Below are 22,417 nucleotides of genomic sequence, written 5' to 3' on the forward strand. Positions count from 1 at the left end.
GGTTGCTAAAGTGACAGAAGCTTAAACCCTAGTTTGTGTGTTGCTTCGTAAGGGGTTGATTTGGATCTGTATGTTTCATGCTATGGTTAGGTTTACCTTAATTCTTCTTTCGTAGTTGCGGATGCTTGCGAGAGGGGTTAATCATAAGTGGGAGGCTTGTCCAAGGAAGGGCAGCACCCAAGCACCGGTCCACCCACATATCAAATTATCAAAGTAACGAGCGCGAATCATATGAGCATGATGAAAATTATCTTGACAATAATTCCCATGTGTCCTCAGGAGCGGTTTGCTTTATATAAGAGTTTGTCCAGACTTGTCCTTTGCTACAAAAAGGATTGGGCCACCTTTCCGCACCTTGTTTACTTTTATTACTTATTACCCATTACGATTTATCTTATCACATAACTATCTGTTACCGATAATTTCAGTGCTTGTAGAGAATACCTTGCTGAAAACTGCTTGTCATTTTCTTCTGCTCCTCGTTGGGTTCGACACTCTTACTAAGGACTATGATAAATCCCCTATACTTGTGGGTCATCAACCCCTAACAAAACTAACTCGATTACATGATGAATCACATCCAACTCCTCACCGACCAGCAAGCCTACGAAGAAATTACTCACTCCCGGTGGGGAGCATCATGGAATTGGTGATGAAGAAGGGTTGGTGATGACGAAGACCAAAGATTCCCCTCTTCGAAGCCCCGAACAGGCTCCAGATCTGGGCTCCCGATGAAGAACGGGAGGTGGTGGTGGCTCCGTATAGTGAAACGCGATGAAACTTTCTCCCTAATTTTTTCTCCGAAAATATGATTTTATAGCGTCGGAATTAGGGTCTGCGGGGCCACAAGGTGGGGACAACCCACCAGGGCATGCCAGATGGGGGGCGCCATGGTGTATTGTGCCCAACCAGCCCCCCTCCTCCGGTGGTTCTTGGCTCCAGTATTTTTCTTTTATTGTAAAATAATTCTTCAAAAAGTTTTGTTCCATTTCGAGAATTTTTATTTCTGGACAAAAACAACACCATGGTAGTTCTGGTAAAAACAGCGTCAGTCCGGGTTAGTTTCATTCAAATCATATAAATTAGAGTCCAAAATAAGAGCATAAGTGTTAGGAAAAGTAGATACGACGGACATGTACCATATAACTTTCGTCATGATAATGAGTTTATGTATGAGATGATGTAACGTTTAACTAACTTGCGCGTCATAATACGACATGATGGCTGGAGCCACATAATTATCACTTTAATGACCGACGTGTTAAAACTTAATGTAATAGAATAGCTATAGAGATAGCATACATGTTACTAACGGTGGTGGCATGCTTGCACGAAGGACCCTCGGCGTGAGAAGGTTGTACAAGGCACGGAGGAGAACGGCTGAAATTTCCTTTTTCATTAATCTTGCCAAACCTTTTTTATCTAGTTCTGTAATAGAAGGTTGTACAAGTTTTATAAGGGCCTCTTTGATTCGCAAGATTGTCAAAATGAAGGAATAGGAAAAGTGCATGAATAGGATGGCATGCCCCATATCATCCTACAACATTTGAAAAAATGTTTGATAGCGCAGGAAAAATAAAAGATTTCTACAAAAAGATTTGAATGGATGGAAAATTTCCTCTAAAATGTAGTACAAATGAATTCAATGGAAAAATTTCTTAGGATGCCAATCCTACCAATCAAACGAGCATCACAGGAAAAATTCCTAAGGGTTCAAATCCTCCAAAATCCTATGCAATTCCTTTGAATCAAAGGAGCCCTAATATTGTCAAACCATTTTTCCTTTTTTTGTTTCTCTTTTCGTTTTTATATATTTTTTAATTTTTACTTCTTTCCTTTTTCCTCATTTATTTTTTCATTCTCTTTCTTTTTAAATTATTTTTTCCTTTTCAATCATCCAATTTCGTGAATATCTTTTGAAATCGTGAACATTTTTTAAAATTATGTTTTTCTAGAATTTACAAACATTTTTTGAATCCACAAACAATTTTGAAAATCATGAATAGTTTTCAAATATGCAAAAAATACAAATTTGCGAACAATTTTTTAAACTGGTCATTCTTCTGAATTGGCGAACATTTTTTGAATTGACAAACTTTTTCCAAAATTTGGGATTGTTTTTTAAGTTCATGATTTTTTGGAAATGCATGAAACAATTCGAGTTATGATTTGTTTTGAATCTGGCAACATTTTTTAGGCGATGGACTTTTTCCGAAATTTTGGAACAATTTTTTTGAAATTTTTAAACATTTGGAAAAAATCATGAACAGTTTTTAACATCGTGAACATTTTTTCAGATTCATGTTTTTTTGAAGATGTGATTTTTTGCAAAATTGCGATCATTTTTTTATTTCCCACAAAATCACATTTTTTTAATCTGCATCATTTTATGATTTCCCGAGCATTTTTCAAAATAATGAACACTTTTTAATTCATGATATTTTGTGATTTCTTGATCGTTTTTATCAAAATTCACATTTTTGAAAATTTATAACTTTTTTGAAATCCAGAATCATTTTTAAATAAAAGAAAATAAAAACAGAAAAGAGAACACAAAAAGAAAAATACTAAATTTAAATGAAAAAACAGGGGCGTCCCGTCTGCACATTGGCCGGCCTAAAAGAGCACGGAGGTAAATGAGTGAATCTACATTTTAAATATGTCTATATACATCTGTATGTGATGGTTTATTTGAAATCCCTAAAAAGACAAAAATTTAAGAACAAGGAGAATAATAAGCATAGGTTGAAGACGAACATTCGTGGGCTTGCTGCCTCTTGTTCGGCGTCGTCTCGCTAATGGTCAACAAAGAAACAGCCCAGAAATCAGCCGTGTTGCCCTACTCGCATCTGTGTGACTCCGAAATCACTAATTGAGAAGTATTCATTGCAAAGATCACCTTAACCTTCTCAGATTGTGACAAATGGCGCGCTGCATGTGCATCACTTGTCGCAACCTGAAAGTTTTTTTTTGTAGATCCGTTTATTTAAAATGTTTTATCTCTTAAATCATGCGTCCAAATCTTGAACCGCTTTCACCGTTGGATTCCTCGCACCGAGATCTACAAAACTAAATGCCATGTTGATAGGTTTTGATGATCTTTTTCACAAAAAACGGACAAAAAAACATACGAAAAAACCGAATAGGGAGCAAGGGTTTTTTCCCTTTTCGAAAGAGGCACGCCCGTGCCTCTCACGAAATCACAACCGTGCTTCTCACGTAAGCAAAATCGTGATTCTCGCGGAAGAAAAAGAAAAGAGAAAATGTGTTTTTTTTCGTTTCCGAAGAGGCACGACCGTGACTCTCGTGAAAGCACAACCGTGCCTCTCGTGGAATCAAAACCGTGACTCTCGCGAAAGAACAAAAAAACAGAAAACACGTTTTTTCCGTTTCCGAGAGGCACGGTCGTGACTCTCGCGAAAGCACAACCGTGTCTCTCGCGGAAGCAAAACCGTGACTCTCGCAAAAGAAAAAGAAACAAAAGACGGGTTTTTTTTCGTTTCCGAGAGGCACGGCCGTGACTCTCGCTAAAGCACAACTGTGACTCTCGGGAAAGGAAAAAAAACTAGAAAACGCGTTTTTTTTGTTTCCGAGAGGCACGGCCATGATTCTCAAGAAAGTAAAACCGTGCCTCTCGCGGAAACAAGACCGTGACTCTCGCGAAAGGGAAAAGAAAAGAAAACACATTTTTTCGCGCAAATTTTTTCTGAAATTTTTTTGATCGAAAAGCTAAGGAAGACCGGTGGAAAACGAAAAAGTCGGAAAAACCCGAAAACCCCATTTAAAAAGCCGAAAACACGTGCGGAAAAATAAAAAATAAACAAAATCCGGAGGGAGCCCCAGAGCGCGACACGTGGCAAATGGCTAAGAGCGCGCCAAGTGGCCCTGATTGTTGCAAGGTTCCCGAAAAAGCGCTTGTTAACTAATTGCCCTCGTGTGACTCTGGCCTCCTATCCGGTCTATCTTTAACAGGCCCATCTGACTCGGCCAAGAAGGAAAATGAGTGGGAAACGCTATGGAAAAGGCAAAGTTCAGATGTTCTTGTGGCATTTGTCACAGCATTTAATTCCGACAAATGATGTCCCGGCGCACAGGCACATGGCAGATTCGAGCTCTTGCGGCATTTGCGGAGCACCGGACTCTTGGCGGCACTCGCTCGTAGACTGCACGATGTCGAGATGCATGTGGGTACTAGTGGATGAGGAACTGGGAGAGACAATTGTATCAACACAGCACAGAACCTAATGCGAAGCGATGGCTTTTCACACACATGCAATCACTTACTCATGAGCTTTTTGTGAAGCTTGTTGTGACACTATGAGCAATCTGGGCGTTTAGACCAAAAGCTATCCATGAAGGCGTGTTCAAAAGCCCTCATGCTATTTACTCTTTCGTGAATCGTTTCATCCAGGAGCTGGCTATGGTGAAAGAGGAAGCAAGTCCTGATGCTAATCGGGAGCCGGCTGCAAGGGGGCCGAACATACAGCGACCAAAAGCTTCACCAGCTGGTTACTGTAAAATCCATGTAGATACCAGGGTGCGGTTTGGAAGAAGAGGAACAGCAGCGGCAGTGTGTCGGGACAGAGACGGTAACTACTTGGGTAGTTCAGCTCTAGTTATCAACGGTGTTTCTGATCCATCGACTCTTGAAATCATCGCATGCAGAGAGGCGCTTGCCTTAGCAGCAGACTTACAGGTACAAGTAGAACAGCTTGTTATCTCATCAGATTCGAAACGAGCTGTTGATGACATCAACAAGGGAGCTAGAGGAGACTACGGAGCCATTATCAAGAAGATAAAACTTAATGCGTCCTTACTTGTACTTTTATCTATGAACATCGTGAAGCACATAGTTTACCCAAATTCTCTCATAGAACGCCACGTGTGATATAGTCAACCCATGATCTAAATTGTATCCCACATTCTGTGGTTTTTGATGAATAAACTTTGATTAAACCCTAGAAAAAATCCAGTCTATCTTTAGCTCAAAAAATAAATCCGGTTTATCCAGCCGCCCTCTCAGACGCTTGGTTGTCAGGATGCAAGCGGGCATCCCGCATAAGCCCGCAAAATCGACAGATCTGAAGTTCTGAACCGGAAAATTATAACAGACATGATATACTTTCACTTGGAAGCGGGTCGGATCGGGCGCCGCTCTGCATCCCATGTCACTGCCTCACCGCTCAGATGGTCCAAGGACTTCGTACTCCATCACCGGGCAGGGGCATCATGGCATGGTCCCGGCGTGCCGCACGGTGCCGACCTGACGCAACAAACGAGTCCCGAGGCCACCGTGGCAACCCTGCCGTCGACACATCAGCCTGAGCCGCACTCGTGCCGAGCAGCCCGTGCGCGCACGCAAAACCACACGGAGCTACGTGTTGCCGCCTCAACACGACGCGTATGGCTGGCGCCATGCATGACCCGAAGCTCGGTGCTCGGGTTAAAACGCCGCGCGCACACCCTCCGCCTCCATCGCTCGCTCGCTCGCTCGCTTCTAGGACGTCGTCAAGAAACTCGCGGGGCAAGATGGGAGAAGAGTGCAAGGGCGCGGGGGCGGACGTGAACGCCGGCGTCGACCCGGCGGCGATCGAGAAGCTGTACGAGGACGTGCCGCCGATGCCGCTGATGGCGCTGAACCACATCTCGCGCCTCTGCAAGTCCGTCGACGCCTCCGTCCGGTTCTACGTCAAGGCGCTCGGCTTCGTCCTCATCCACCGCCCTCCCGCGCTCGACTTCTCCGGCGCCTGGTACGTGCACCATGACGTGTTAACTGCTAAGAAAATACGTACGTAAGAGAAAATGGCTTCTTGCATGGCATGGCGCCGTGATGTTTGAAACTTTGTGCGTCACGTAAACGTTGGTGTTTGATCAGGCTGTTCAACTACGGCATCGGGATCCATCTCGTCCAGAGAGACGACGCGCGACGGGCCGCCGACGTCAACCCCGGCGAGCTCGACCCCATGGACAACCACATCTCGTTCCAGGTAATTATACTATGTATGTTTGCTAAGGTTCAGAGTCACGTCAGTTGCGCAGCATGCGGTGAATAGTAATTAAGCTTTTGGATCGTCTTGGTGTGCAGTGCGAGGACATGGGCGCGATGGAGAGGAGGCTGAAAGAGATGGGGATCAGGTACGTGAAGAGGACTATCAACGAGGAGGAGGGTTCGCCGATCGACCAGCTCTTCTTCAAGGACCCCGATGGCTTCATGATCGAGATCTGCAACTGCGAGAACCTCGAGCTCGTCCCCGCCGGCGCGCTCGGCCGCCTCAGGCTGCCGCGCGACCGCCACAACCCGCCGCTCCGGATGGACGGCGCCGACGAGTAGCACCAAGCCAGACGTAGCACGGGGCTTGCGCGCGCGTGCGTAGCTAAGCAAGTTAGCTAGTGGTAGTGGTGTAACGAACTGCTGTTGCGTTTAAATTTTGGCTAGTGCCAAGTTTCTCTTTACTATGTTGCGCCGTGTGTGCTTCCCAATCAGCTGGTAGCTGCACCCTGATTTTTTGCTGGCCAGTGTTTGGTTCCGCTTAGCACAAAAAAAATATCATGCTTTTCCGTGAAAAAAATAAAAAATAAAAATATTATGCTACGAGAGCTTTCACAGTGCTCCAGGAAAAAATTCTGCTCTCTGGTTATTTTACTTTAGGATCACGAAGAAATTACTTGCTCTATGGTTTGCGTTCACCCACTAAAATCTCAGACAAATCTTTGCATTTACAATGACTAAATTGACCATCTTGTGACATGACATATCATTTTCTTTTTATGTTTTGAAATCGTGCCAATAAGATCTATCCAACATGTGTTTTGGGGTTAGAGATAGAATGCATGACAGAAATTATTTCATCTTGATGTAGTACACAATCTGAGATGAACGATTTACTTGCTCTGCGGCATATCAAAAACCAAAATATCAAAATAGACACTAAGGTGAAAAGAACAATCAAGACACTAAGATTGCTGCCAAAATAATTACAAAGAAAATCATAGATGTAACAATAACCTTGCAATCCCCACATCTTGGCATGAAGATCATTAGATATTCAGAACAAAATTCTAGCCAAAGCCACATACGAAAAGTATGGTATGCAAAAAAATTGTTAGGGCATGACCAATTGTAACCTTCATGAGCAAACCAAGATGTGGAGGAACTTAAGAAAACAAATAAAAATGTAAATACAAAAAGACCAAAGCAGGAGAAGAGCATAATTAAATAAATTGTTGTAGCATCACAGAAATTTCCCGGCATGGATAAGAATAGTCGGAATGTATGGACCCAATTTATCAAAGGCATGTCATAGGAATTAGCCTAAGACTATTCATAATGAGTAACACTAGTGTGACACTAATCTATGTTATTATTTTTAAGATAGTGTCATATGTGATCGTATTTATTAGCTCGTCTCATTTTATCTTCAAAAGTATCTTCAAAAGTGCTATGTGATGGTAACATATTTATGTTACTACAAACACCTTTCTCCTCATTGACTACCCGCTACATAAGCAAATTTATTCATTATGTTATTTGCTAAGTTACTTCTACTATGATCAGACTCTTACTCTTACTATGATCCGTCTAGAGTCCGATTCTTTGGGATTATCATCATCTGGCATTGGGAGTACTATCTTCGTGCTGATTTATTGATCATCATTGTAATTTGTGTTAAATTTTGATCAAAGATTTAACTGACAAAATATTAGTGCATGTCAATAAAAACTATATCGTTGGATTCATATTTAAACATAGTTTTCAATGATACAATTTTTTATGACATGCATGAACATTTTGTTAGTTAAATTTATGATCAAATTTTACACAGAATACAATGAAGACCAATAAACCAAAACGGGGTAGTACAACTTATTGACATGTAAATCTAGCCTTTCAGTTGCTGCATCAGATATGTTCATTTTATGTTTGTTGTCAAAACAGATGACGTCTTTGAAAAAGTGTGATTCCGCATTACATGCATAGTCCTTTCATCAACAATAGGTAGCTCCAAAGAGGCAAAGATTTTTTTTCTTGATTTAGTGGGCATAACACATGGTTTTTGTCTAAAAAGGAAGCACATGTGTACATACATTAATCTTCAAAATAGGGGTCAAACTAGCAATAGATTGCATCTATAAGCAGCACTGGCCCCAACACTGGTCCATAAAGCACGACGCTTGAACAACAACAACATTGCATGAGCAGTGACTGGGATGCCAAGGGGGCAAAGCGCAAAGTACAAATGTTGGGGGAGGTAGCTAATGAGAATATTTCCTTCTAATTATGTCCCTCTAAAAAACATTCGTTAAGTGATTTTGTCCTGGGCTGGGGAGGGAGGGGGCATGGGCCCCTCAGATATACACATAGCTCCTTTCAACGGTACTATGGAATTTACACGTGAAAATCAAAGGAGACTGAAGCATATTGACATGAATGTACTATGCGTATGTGACTCACTATGCGGGTTGAAGGTGAGCATCCTCTCAAAGAAGCTCCCAAGGTAGGAAAAGATCTTTTCTTAATTTACTGGGCAAAACATGTGGTTTTTCTAAAAACAAAAGGGAGCACATGTCTACATACTATAATCTTAAAAATAGGGTCAAAGTTGCAGCAAATTGCATCTATAGCCAACACACTGGCTCCAACACTGGTTGTACAAAGTCAGTCAACAAAACACGACGCTCGAGAAATAACAACATTGTGTGCAGTGCGCAGTGCTTGAGCTTGACCGGTATGTCAAGGGGCAAAAGGCAAAGAATGAAGGTTGGGGCGGGAGGGGGTGCTAGGTAATAAGAATATTTTATTCTAACTATGTCCCTTCAATTTTTTTCCTTTAGCGATTGGTCCTAGGCTGGGGGAGGGGGCACGAACCCCATTATACATACACACATAGATCTGCCCCTGGCAGTGCGGTACTACAAAAATTACACGCGAAGATCAAAGAAGATTGGCACAAACGTACAAGGCACATGTGATCCTCTGCAACGGGTTGAAGGTGAGAATCCTCTCGAGGAGGTCAAGTGCGGCGGACTGCACCTTCGAGAATCGTCTCATGAAAGGAACTAGAGCACATTCGAGAATTGTCCCATGAAGGGAACTAGAGCAGGTGCCTCATGTACCGCCTAGCGTCCGAATGAAGCGCATGTCACCGTGGTCCCTCCTTGGGAAGAGAGTGTCGTGGTTGATAAGCTCCACAGAGATGTAGCCAATGAATCAAATGTTGATGGTACCAGAGTAGTTGGTGGAGTTGAGCAGAAGCACCGGGGCCGGTACCACCAGGTAACCATGTACTCCATCATCATGTCAGTCTTCGATGATAGCCGCGCAAGACCAAAGTGGTAGATCTTGAGGTCGCAGTTAGCGTTCAGAGGCAGTAACTCGACAGAACGTGAGATTTACCTCAGAACTCCTTGGTTACCGGCTCTTGCAATGACGACATCAAAGAATGAATACGGCCATGGATTGCAATCTTACATGTTGCAACTTCCAAGTATCTTCTTTGCGTATGCCTCATAGCATAGTGTGAACCCCTTGGGTTTTTGTTATACCTCGGTCCCACTGTAATAACTCAATAGCATTAGATCACTCATCTTGAATAGGTTCTTCATTTGTAGTTTGAATCTTGCAATCGCCTCTTCATATGCGCATGCTATCAATATATGTCAACTAAGAGATGATCCATATCTTTACTTTGCTTATGCTTGAGTGGACTTTTCTCAAACCTGGGAGAAATCAATCTACGGTCATGCTTGATGTTCCGTTCCTGATGGCCTTGTCGTAACCCGCACAATGATTTGTGTAGCTTCATAAACTTCTACTCTTGTCCTTTTAACACCCCATTCAAAACGTATTTTACATCCATGTGATGTAGCCCCTAAAATTCTTGATCCTTGAGGGCGATAAATAATCTCATTGTTTCAATCCTTGCAATTGGAGTGAACAATTCTTGAAAGTACACACGTTCTTGCATGTATCCTTTAGCCACGAGCATTGGCTCATAGCATGACACAAACACTCATCCATATTTGCATCTTCAAATTTTATCGGTCCTCAATGTTTGGCATACATCGTTTTCATCCTTGCCTTATCTTCACCAGATTTATCGTCCGAGTGAGTCCTTTGGATAGAGATCCAACACGTGTTGCAAGCCTACTAGTGTGGGTGGTTGTTCCGTTGCCTCTAGTGCAACCGAATATGATACCCCTAGAATTATCAAATTCCCTATCTCTAGCACTACATGATTGCTTCTGAATCAACATTCACCTTGTGGAGGCGTTGCTCATCCATCGGTTTAGCTACAAGGTTAGTGGAAGCAAGAAAGTAGGAACCATTAGTGGGAACAAGAAGCGCTGGGTAAATTATGTGTGTGTGTCGATTATGTATTGATCACTCCCGTATGATCATATAAAAAAACCTCACTTACATGAGGTGACGTGGAGCAATATGAGAGGGTGGTGTTGGAATAGCTGTTGTGATAATCATGTTGATATTGATGACTGAAAAGAAAGGAAGAAAATGAAAAAAATGATATGTTTTTATCACAAAAGGAAAATAAATAATTGGTGAGATGGCATGTGCGTGCTGAGAAAAAATAAAAGTGTTGAAGTACTAGATTATTTTAGGAAAATAGAAACCGACAAACACTCCCCGGGAGGGCAACCCTGGCAAACGTTTTATCGACCATAGCACGGATCTTGGAGCAGACCCCTGGCCACATAGGATTGTTGAAGTCGTTCGCTGTCAGCTAATTCCCGACGAACGCTCTTTGTTTTTTTTTTCAAAAAATGTGTAGCCAATATTTACACGTTGTGCCATTAGACTAAGTGGGGGGGGGGGGGGGGGGTTGTGAACATATGGGACAGACACTAGTACATGTTTTTAAAGTTAACTTTGATTCTTCATTTTAAAAATCCCGAAAATCTGAATTTTTACATTTTTGAAAGAACAAAAATTCCTATTTTAGAGGGTATTTTATTTTAACTTGCCATGTGCATTTTTATAGGTACCATGGTGTTTTTATTATTTTTTATTATTGTAGATATCATGTCACTTTTATTATAGGTCACGTGGTACTTCTTCATTATTTTGAGACTGTCATTTTCCTTACCTGTTGACATGGCATTTTTATTATTAGGAGGATGGCAGTTTGATTATTTAACAGAATGGCATTTTTCTTATATAGAGCATGTCATTTTTCATTATAGTTGACATGCTATTTTTATTATTAGGAGGATGGCAGTTTAATTATTAAAAGGATGTAGTTTTATTATATAGAGCATGACATTTTTCAATTGTTGACATGGTATTTTTATTATCAGTTGGATACCATTTTTTATTTCTTTACTGGCATGGCCAAAAAACTTACATTGAAATGACATTTTTTAATAAGAAATGCATTTATTTTTTCATGGCATTTTTGTTAAGAGCATGGCATTGTTTATTTTTAATGGCATGGCAGTTTTATGAGAAATGCATTGTTTTTAATGTTGGGATGATTTTTTTATGGCATTCCAGTTTATTTTTGGTGCTTATCCAGATAAAACATTTTATCTAGAGGATGACAGTTTTATAAAGTAGCACGCCAATTTACAAACTTTCAGAGCATCGTGTTATATAAATTTGTGCTTTTTTTGCTCACGGCATGTTTTATCTAGAGGATGGTGGCATCCCTCCTCTAAAGCTGCTTCCTTCCTTCAAGCAATGCATCCGCGAACCAATACATAGTACATGATGTAGTAAATCAATTAAATAATGCAATCCGGGTTAAAGAAATGAAATGGTTGTTGCCTTCTCGTACAAGAATGATTTCTTTTACGAGCGCTAAAGGGACGAGCTAGATACCTTTTCTATATGACAAGCGCTAGAGAATAGAAATATCATACTTTTTGCGTTGGATCATCCGATGAAGTGGATGCATAAGTTTATGACATTTTTCTTATCTAGAGGACGGCAGTTTTAAAGTTTAGCATGGCAAGAAAAAAAGATAGATTACTCAGCCTATTTTTGTTTTAAAATATAACGTCGCGGTTAGAAAATTTAACGGGGCCTCTTGGGTTAGTCGAGAGTCGCCCTGGCGAACGACCGGAACGGTCGCCGGGACGTCCCTGGTGATCAGTTTCTATCGCCCAACCCTTCTCCCTGGCGATCGAACGCGAGGTACTAGAGTCCTCATTTTAGGCACATCCATCACACCTTTTTATATGCATGATGGCATTTCTTTCGTAATTAGCGAGAAAGTTTGAGGACAAAGTTTTGAGGAAAGCGAGAGTAGTGGGTGAACCCCAGCTCGGTTCACCCCGATACACCCACGCGAGTAGCAAAACATTTAAAAAAAATCTAAAACTTTGTGAGAATAATTATGGACAAATGTTATAGATGCTTGCAAAGTTTGGTGATCAGATAACATTCAAGAAGTTTTGTACAAAAAAGAACAAGATTACTCAAAATATATGTGTGTTGTTTGAGCAGAAATTGTAAAAATAAAGTGCATATCTCACCAGATGTCATCTGACCATCAACTTTGCAAGCATCTATAACATTCGTTCATAATCATTTCTATATATATTTTTTTCAGGTTTTTTTGAAACATTTTGTTATGTTTTTTGTGAGGGCGTAACAAAAGCACACGCCGAGCTCGGTGTAAGAACCACTCTCGGAAACGGAACGGCTGGAAATCGAGTTCCGTATATAGATAGATAGATGTTTCCTTACAGAAAAGAACTCGGCCTCAACTCAGAAAAAAAAGAGAACGCGGCCTATATATAGACTAGTAGAACGCCCGTGCGTTGCTACAGGCTACAATGCATATAAATGATTCAAATAAATAATTAAGATTGTCTCTAAAGTTCAACCTCATTTCGCCCTCTTCTCTGGGCCTGTTTAGACATCAAACGGGTGTTCAACGCTCTTCCCAAAATCAAGGGGGGCAAGGCGTGCGCCGCCCATGACACCTCCCAAATTGAATGTCTTGCATTATCACCAAGCAAAAATTTGATGTTTGTTGTTGGGCATGCAACTCATACACCACCGTGTCCGTTATTAACTTTTAAAGCAACCAACCAATGCATTTACCCTTCTATTCTAACCAAAAAAATTGCATGACTTGATGAAAAAGAATATGAACCACCCGCTCATGCAATTTACGGCAAAGCCATCTCTAATGAAATACAATTTGTCACATTTTCTAAAGTAGGGGAATTATTTCGCTTAGACAACCATAACTGAACAGACAAGCCCAATTCCCATCCCGCTCACTCTGAACCCTTACTCTTATCACAATATCCACTAACTCGTGTTCTAAGTGAGCTAGTGATCAACGCCACAATAGCAAGCCATCAGCAAAAAACAAGGGCGGCAACCGCCTTCCTATCTTAGTGATAGTACCTCCTGGTTCCATACTGGACCCACCCTTCATCCCGGGCTATAGCACGTCGTCGTCACACTCATACATTGCTATGTAAAAATAAAGCTATGAACAGAAATTTTCACCCAAAGCACTTAAGCGATAAACCTAAAACTACTTTTAGGTCACCAAATTTACCAATTATATGCTCCAATAAACCAAATGAAAGAGAGGGCATATCAAGTTGGAACCTTGAATACAAATTTATTCTCCTCACTTTCTATCTAATATACCAAAAACTGCTTTTAGGTTACCAAATTTACCAATTTTATGATCCAATAAACCAAATGAATGAGAGGGCATATCAAGTTGGAACCTTGAGTTTCCCTTCAACAAAAGTTGGAGCCGTGAGCTAAGGCCCTGTTTGGTTCCAAATAAGTCACCAACTTATAAGTCGAAAAGTGTAAAAAGTGATTTATTTTGCCAAACGGACCAAACTTATAAGTCACCCCAACTTATAAGTCATAAGTTGCTTCACCCCAACTTAAAACTTATAAGTCACCCCCTTTTGCATGGGTCCCACCACCTTTACATAAAAAAAACAAGGTGAGAAGATGTGCTCAGGTGACTTATAAGTCAGATGGCAACCAAACAGGTGTGACTTATAAGTCACTGGTTTTAAGTCACCTGACTTATAAGTCAGGTGACTTATTGGAACCAAACAAGCCCTAAATACGAGAACCTAAATAGATAACATTCGAGATGTTTGAGGTACTGGGAAAACCATCTAAAACCTAATAAAAAAGTCTAGCTGAAATATAAATATTTGATTATATTGCATGGATAAACCAGCATTGCCACCGGAGAAAACAATTATTGACACCAAATTGTTCTAATCAAGAATGTGTCTTGAACTTGACAGAATTGGTTTTCATGCATAGTGGCAAGTTTTCACTCTCACCCGCTTCTTATTGGAGCAAAAGGCCACAGCCCAGTTCCTCCTGAAAAATGAGACCAAGGTGTGGCATTGATACGTTTTATAGCCCCAAACATTCGAGATGACAACGACATCATCGCCGAAGCACACCAACAGGGCAACAACGAGATGTGCAAGAACTAAAAATAAAGTGCTAAAAGCATGGTTTACTAAGGATAACCGTTCATATACTGAAACATAGCTAAACAACAAGTAAATTCAAAACATGCTACCCCCGTGCTAGGAAAGAACTTCAGCATACAGAAATTTTATGCATGGAGCTTCAAGCTTCATAAAGCCAGCCGACGTGTTCTTTAGTTCTGCACCGGTTCATTGCCACCTTGGAATGGTAGCTTCCATCATCTTCCCTGCCACGAAGACCCGAAATTGGTCCAACTCTAGAGTGATGTCATGAACATAGCAACCGGTCCTTCTAATTCATACCTCTTGGCATAAAAACAAAATGGATTATCTCACTCAACTCCTAGAGGGATTCGAGTCATCATTGAAATCTGGAGGAAGAAGAAGATCGTAGACCAGCAGTCTGAGAAAGGAAATGGTCATGAGAAGAACAATAAAGATACTATTGTCACCTAAGCCGATTACATATTGGGGTAAAAAACCTGATTGGACGAAACATATAATTTTGTTAGGTTGGAAATCAGAAACATTGTGTCAATTTATGAAGGCCACAGAAAACATACTTGCTGATTCATTCGACAACATGAGAGCTCAAACTAAGTTGAAGTGGCTTCCTTTTAAAAAAATCCAGTATTGATCATGAATTGTTCAGCAAAAATGAGAGTGCATGAATATACATTACTACAGTATATTATATATGCAACTTGTAATTCTCGTAAGTGAGAAAATACATCGCTTGCAAGAATGTGCTTACCTAACTTGATCTCAGCTATTTTCATATGAACTTTACAAATTTTACATACTGTGTTACATATGTCTTTCTGTTCTCAGGTTTTTAACTGAAAAAACATGATACTATGCAATTTGTCCTCACCCCGCCGGTGGGTCAGCGGTATAGTTATGGCTCACCCTTGGTGTGCTTCGGCGATGATCACCTTTGGGGTGCATTAAGGTGAAGGCCGTGCTGTCCGATGCCATGCTGTCACATGATCATGTAACTGTAATAAGAACTAGGGTGATAGAATATGCATGAAAACAATTGGTCAGTTCATCATATCCCCTGCCACCAGCTACAAAGTATAACAATATCCACATGTTTTATATCCCCTGTCACCAACTACAACATGTGAAAATCTTGACAGGTAACAAATTGGTAACTGAGCAACATCTATGCTGTCATGTAACAATAATGACGAGGTTCAGTCAGAGTCAAGATGTCATTGTGTTGTACTGTCAAAGAAAAAGGATGTTCGCATGGCATTGCTACTGTGAAAAAAACTGCATGCCAGCAACTCAATAGTACTAAGATATACCTCTTCGCCAGTTTAATGGAGGGCAGAACTCGAAAACAAAAAAAATCAATAGGGCATTGCTTAGCGCGTTTAGTAATTTTCTACTCACCTATACTCCCCAAACATTTCTTCAAGACATTTTGTATCCCTTCCAGTTGAGTTGTTGAGATGTCATACATAAATGTTTTCCAGATATAATAGTTCAGTTTGAAGCAGAAATCAAAAAACATGTTTACGTGATAACCTGTAATAGATAGACTTCACGCTCAAAATACATGTGTGTATCTTCATTGCAATTTGGAGAAGTAGCTATCCAAACCAAGATGCTGCAATCTTAGAGAAGAGAAAGCTGAATCATACCGTATACCAGTATTAGCTCCAGGTACGGAGCACAAATCACTCTGATATTTTCTGCTTTGTCTGTGCACTTCATGTCCAGCTTGGTGCCGCATTGCTTGCTGCCACTACCTGCACTACCTGACAGAGCACACCAACCATGTAATCCACGGTCCACGCAGCAAGGCATTCTAACAAGTAATCCACCACAACTGTAAGTTCACAGACCATATGCATCCGACAGCTGTATCCTAAAATCAAGAAAATTACGGAACGAGTCTGGCGATGGCTGCTCATCTTGATGGTTCTCTCTCGAAATTGTGAGGACGGCCCAGAGGTTCCTTCGGCGAGGAGGAGAACTATGCCGACGGTGCAGACATTCCTGCAGGAGGCGAGTGGTAGCGAGCATCGTGTAGCGGAGGCTGGCGAAGGTGAGGACATGTCCAAATGCCGCATCGACCAGCACGGGCACGTCGTGATGGAGAAGGGGCTCGAAGGAGACGAGGAGGTCGTCGATCAAGAGCGGCGGAGGACAAGTTTGAACAGCCGACAACATCGCGTAGTGGATTCAGCGTGGAGGGAGGAAGCTGGCGGCGTTAACCTAGCCGCCACGGGGTAGGGCAGCGGCAGTCGGGAAACGCGAAAGGAGCATGGAGGTGGAGGGCGTTTCTAGCGTGGGTCGTGTTGGCTGGCTTTTTTCCGGAAAGAAGAATTGCCCTGGTTTTCTTACGACAGTTTTTTGGTTTGATGAAAAAAATCGATGGCGAGCGAGGGGGTCGTGCGAGGGGAGGGGAGCGGACGAAGGAACGAACGAACGACATACGGACTCGTACATTAGGAGTAGAGATAATTGAAGTTTCCGGGCGGCTCCAATAATCCTCAGGCCAACGAAACTTGAGTTCCCAAACCTATCAAATCGCGGCGGCGAGATTTGTTAGATCCCTAAGCCACCGCAGCCGCGCAGGGATTGAGATTGAGATCGATCGATGGAGGGTGACCATGACGCCCTCGTCTGCCAGTTCATGCAGGTCACGGCCTGCATCTCCCTCTCGGACGCCGCCCAGCACCTCGCGTCCTGCAGCTGGCGGCTCGACGAGGCCGTAAATCTCTACTTCGCCGGCGGTGCCGCATCGTCGGCGCCGGTGGTGCCAAAGGACGAGCCTGCTGTGCGCGCTCCCATCCCTGCCCGCTCCGAGACAATCTACGGCCCCTCGTCCTCGACCGCTCGTCGTCAACCACGAGTCAGACCTACCGGATGGGAGAGCGAACACGACGACGCACCAGCACCCGCAGCCGAGGGCCACCCTCGCCGCCGCCGCCGCGGCGAAGAGTGCACCTCAGGTGGCAGCACCACGGATCAGGCGGGCAAGAAGAAGAAGAAGACCCTGGCGGAGCTGTTCCGGGCGCCGGTCGAGCTGACGTACAAGGGGCGGTTCCACGACGCCAAGGCGCACGCGGCGGGCCTGTCCCGCTGGCTGCTGGTGAACGTGCAGGCGAGCGGCGAGTTCGCGTCCCACCAGCAGAACCGCGACGTGTGGGCCAACGAGCTGGTGGCGCAGGCCGTCCGGGAGCGCTTCGTGCTCTGGCAGGTGGACGTGGACGAGCGGGAGGACGGCCTCGACGAGGGCGGCAAGGTGTCGTGCTACTACAAGCTCGCCCACGACATGATGCCCCACGTGCTGGTGGTCGACCCGGTGACCGGGCAGCTGATGCACAGGATGCGCGCCGCCACCGACCCGAACGACATGATCGCCGTGGCCGACAAGTTCGCGGAGAGGCGGCCGGTCATGCCCGCCAAAGCAACCAAGCATCGTACTGCGTCATCAGCCGCTCCGCCTCCGCGCGGCAAGCAAGAAGCGCCGCCGGTGGGCACGGCGGCATCGAGCAGCAGTGATCCATCTGCAACGACGGCGACGAAGAGAGTCGAGACCGCCGCGGCCGCGGTGGCGCCGCCGACCTGTGAGATGGCACCCGGGCCCGGGGAGAAACTGTGCAAGCTGAGGGTTCGATTGCCCGACGGTCGGGCGCTCACGAAGCTGTTCGGTGCTCAGCGCGGAGTCGCCGCGCTTCTCGCGTTTTGCAGGTCAGAGGAAGAGCGGCCGTTCCGGCTCATGCGCTTGGCCGCCGGTGGCTCCATGCAGCAAATAGGTGACGAGAATGTGTCGTTTGACGATTTGGGGCTACACATGTCCACTGTTTTTATGGTTCTAAGCTGGTCCTAGTCTGAAATGTTCAGAGTGTACATATAGCTGTCGTAGTTCTCAGTAGTACTACAACTTTAATCTTCTGTTTTGTTTCCTTTAAATGCCACCTTTTGGTTCTTTTTTTTTAGGGTAAATGTCGCCGCTTTATTTTCTTAAACGAAGTTCGGAATCTCGTCCGCAATTACATCCAGAATGCATTCTGGCGGCGATCCAAACCAAACCTTACATAGTTCTTCTCCTACCCCTAACTTAGCTAATTTATGCGCGGCAACATTTGCGGAACGTCTAACCCACGAGACTCTAAAATCAACAAAACTACGTAGCATGGTCTTGATCTCCTCTAGCCAAGGCCCTGAAGCAGACATGTTCTTCTCTGGGTTGTTGATAGTTTGTACGAGAGCCTGGCTGTCCAGCTCGACGTGTACCCTCTGAACATTAATTTCTGTCGCAACCAACAGAGCACGTTTGCATGCCATAATCTCTGCTACTATCGGGTCAGCAGCCGTGGGGAAAAAGTGACATGCACTAGCGAGGAAGCCTTCGTTGTTATCCCGGAGCACAACACCGCCTCCTCCCTTTCCACCATGCCGTGATGTTGCACCATCAGCGTTTGCTTTGACCCACCCGGCATCCGGCGCATGCCATCTCTGAATAATAGCAGGTTTGGTCTGACTGTCTGGCTTCACATGGACTTCCCTCCATTCCTTCACAAACAAACAGACTCGTTCTACAATTTCATGTGGAGCATCAATACGTTTCCCATTCTTTGTGTCGTTGCGGGCCAACCAAAGGCCATATAATGCGTGGATCATTATCTCCTTCTCGTCGTCATTAGCAGCAGCAAACCAACCAAGCAGCCAGTTGGCTAGCTCGCTCTGGGAGCCGGTGAAGATCGGTGGAGCAGCCACCATGACTCCCTTTTCCGAGCGCAGCTGGTCCTAAAACTGGACTGAATGTTGACACGACCAAAACCGGTGCATGATCGTCTCCTCACGTCCACAAACGACGCAGAATACACCAGGTTTGATTCGCCTTCGATGGAGCTCTGACCCTATAGCCAAGCCATTGCGGATGACTCTCCACATGTGTATCTTGGCCTTGGTTGGCGCACTTGTATCCCACAGCCCCAAAAATCCCTTGTGCGTATTGACCGAACTGGACGACTCCAGCCGTCCGGATCGCAGTCTGTTCACAGCCATCCTGAGGTGGTACGCCGAGCGCACAGTGAACACACCATTTTTAGTATAATTCCATGCTAAAAAGTCCTCCATGCCTGGGCCTCCAATCGCAATTTGTTTGATATCTGCTGCATCTTCGGGAGAGAACATCTCGTCCAGACGGTTCTGGTTCCACGCAGTACCATTTGGTGATAATAGGTCCGCCACCCTCGTCACTCCCTGTATGTACATCGCACCCAAAGGCTGCATGCTGCCGCTCCTAGGTATCCAGTTGGCGTGGTGAATATTAATCTTGGAGCCGTCCCCTACTCTCCAAATGAGACCCTCACACAACAAGTCTCGACCATGGATTATACTCCGAAAGGTGAATGAGCCCCCTAAGGGACATGTTGCAGATATAATTGAGTTCTCAGGGAAATATCTTGCCTTGAGCACACGCGCACACAGAGATTGTGGAAACTGCAGTATTCTCCATGCTTGGTTCATAGGATAGGATTATCGTAGGAATAGGAATTTTGTAGAAAATGAGATGACATGTATCTCAAATCCTATGAGTAGGAATAGGAAACGAGATGTCATTTGATTGACACCAAAGAAATTTTTTCATCGAGTCTAGGCTCATTTTTATTTTCCTATGAAATGTGGAGGATAGGAACCAATCTTATGTAGGAATAGGAATCTATTCCTATGAACCAAAGGGTTTTAAAGGAAAAAATCCTATAAGAATTCTATCCTCTAGTATTCCTATGAAATTCCTTCAAACCAAAGGAGGCATACACTACTCTATACTCTTAAGGGTATCTCCAACATTGTCTTCCAAAACAAAAACAGTACTCCGAGGAGTATTTGTTCTCAGACTAAGCGGACTAGTCCGCCGACATTGATGCAGGAACCAGCCATTCAATAATGCCCACAAATATTTAAAAGCGGATTTAAAAAATGGAGGAACTTCATGCAGATACGACCGAAATCACTTAAGTTCGAGCCTAATTTACATAAGATGACGATATTTCGTCTGTTCAACTAAAACCGAGAAACAAATCTCCACTAGGTAGTGGACGGTGACCTCGTACACGTGGCCTCCGTGGTCGGCCGCACCTTCGTTTGTGTCCATGCTGTCGTCGGAATCGGAATGGTCCCTGCGGCGATGGAAGGGCGCGCGGGGCGTGACAGCCCTGCCCGACGAGGCGGAGCTCCGTGCCGGCCACAGGGAATTGCAAGAACAGCGCCGGTAGGAGCAGCGCCACCACGACGCAAAACATCTCCAGCCGCAGCTCGACCTCCACCGCACCTAGAAAAGCCCTGCCATATACATGTGCAGCGCCATGCGACATCACCTCCCCCACTCTCGCTCTTGAGCTTCCGTCGGGATTCATGGGCCTTGGGCTTCCGCTGGAGCACAACACGGGAGTCCCAAGCCATGACGACACGCGAGGACGCTGCAACCCACCTCCTCTCCCGCCGCGACACCCTAATGTTGGGTCCGACAGAGCTCCTCTCTGCCGTCGTCGGCGCATGGCTGCTCTTCCCTCCGTACCCACAGCGAGGAGAGAGGGTGGGATGGAGTGTAGCATGGTTTGTTTATGAGTGAGGGGTGGGGTGAGGAGAGAAGTGGATAAGACATAAGAGACAAGTGGTCATGGGAAGATCAAGGCGTTTGTTGCGGACCGTGTTTCTTCAAACGGCAAAATTCGCTGACTAGGTGATCTCACCTGCTCTAAGATTCATGTCAGGATCCAATGGCCTAGGAGATGTTCGTTCCAACAGTCTAAAAATCAGATGTCAGATTTTAGTGTTTCCAATAAGTTGTTGGTTGCTCGACCGAACTTTCTTTTAGTCTAACCATACTCTTTATTACTGATCGATAACAAGGCTCCTAGGAATACAATTTAGGTCTGGAGTATTAAGTAGCCACACGTCCCAAACGAAAGTCCTAGAGCGTGTTTAGCGAGGCTCCGTGCCTCAATATTGGTATCACGTCCTTCAAAGATGAAGGAGCATCTTGCAAATTGCCTTGATGTCGCTATAATCTCTTTGATAATGCTTGCATACTGTCCACCTGTGCCTTTCTTGATGTCATTTACCACACCCTTGCAGCCCAATGCTATGATCACATGTGATAGAGAAAGATCAAAGGCAATAGAAAGGGCTTCACGGCACGCCAAAGCATCCAAGGTCACCAGATCTACCCGCGAGCATTTGAATGTGGAGGATGCTAAGTACGTGCCTACATCATCCCTGCAAACGGTGGAATATGAACCTTCCAAAGAGCTCCGAGCAACAGCCCCGTCAACTTTTATCTTGGCAAAACATGGCTCATGAGGGGCCATCGTCGCCTTGTGGCTGTAGCAGGAGTAGCAATTTTTTTACGAACCAATTCGTGGTTGGATGGTTAGGAGGACAGTGGTATCCCCGTACCATCAGGGTTGAAGTCCTAGACTCGACATTGATGCTCACATTATTCTTGGATATATTTCAGACTTCCGACGATGTTTATTCAGCGGGAGAAGACGTTCCTATCGATCACGAGGCGTGTGGTGACTTTGTAAAATCTTAAGATGTTATGCCAGCTCAGTCTCTCGGAGGTGCTCATAGCGATAGGGTGTGCGTGCGCATGCGTTCATAGGAATGAGTGTATGCTCGTGTATGTCAGCGACTTTGATTATACTGTGTTTAGGGAAAAAAATGTTCTTTTTTTGATTTATACTAGATATAACCCTGATTTTTGAGCTCAGCGTTGGCCTGACCCAAAATAACACGGCACTTTGTCACGAAATTCTTGTTGTATCCGGAACTCCCGGAACCTGGCGTGTCGAGGCCCATCACTGTTGCGTTGGGCCATCTGCAAACATAGGCGGACACGTTCTCTAGCGTTTCGTTGCCCCAAATAAGGCGAGCAGCAATCTTCGACGGGCCCCGTGCACCAAGTCCCAAAACCTGCCGTAGCCGCACG

The 22,417-nt window shown here is 44.2% G+C and overlaps 1 protein-coding gene across 1 annotated transcript; it reads left to right on the forward strand.

The window, feature by feature from the left end:
- Window positions 1-5,468: 5,468 nt before the first annotated feature.
- On the forward strand, window positions 5,469-6,454 carry LOC125541087 (glyoxylase I 4-like). Its single transcript, XM_048704573.1, has 3 exons — window positions 5,469-5,750; window positions 5,876-5,987; window positions 6,086-6,454. The coding sequence occupies exons 1-3, from the start codon at window positions 5,530-5,532 to the stop codon at window positions 6,329-6,331; spliced, it is 579 nt and encodes a 192-aa protein (XP_048560530.1). The 5' UTR covers window positions 5,469-5,529; the 3' UTR covers window positions 6,332-6,454.
- Window positions 6,455-22,417: the final 15,963 nt, after the last annotated feature.

This window comes from Triticum urartu, chromosome 2 (genome assembly GCF_003073215.2).
Source record: "Triticum urartu cultivar G1812 chromosome 2, Tu2.1, whole genome shotgun sequence".
Lineage (NCBI taxonomy): Eukaryota > Viridiplantae > Streptophyta > Magnoliopsida > Poales > Poaceae > Triticum > Triticum urartu.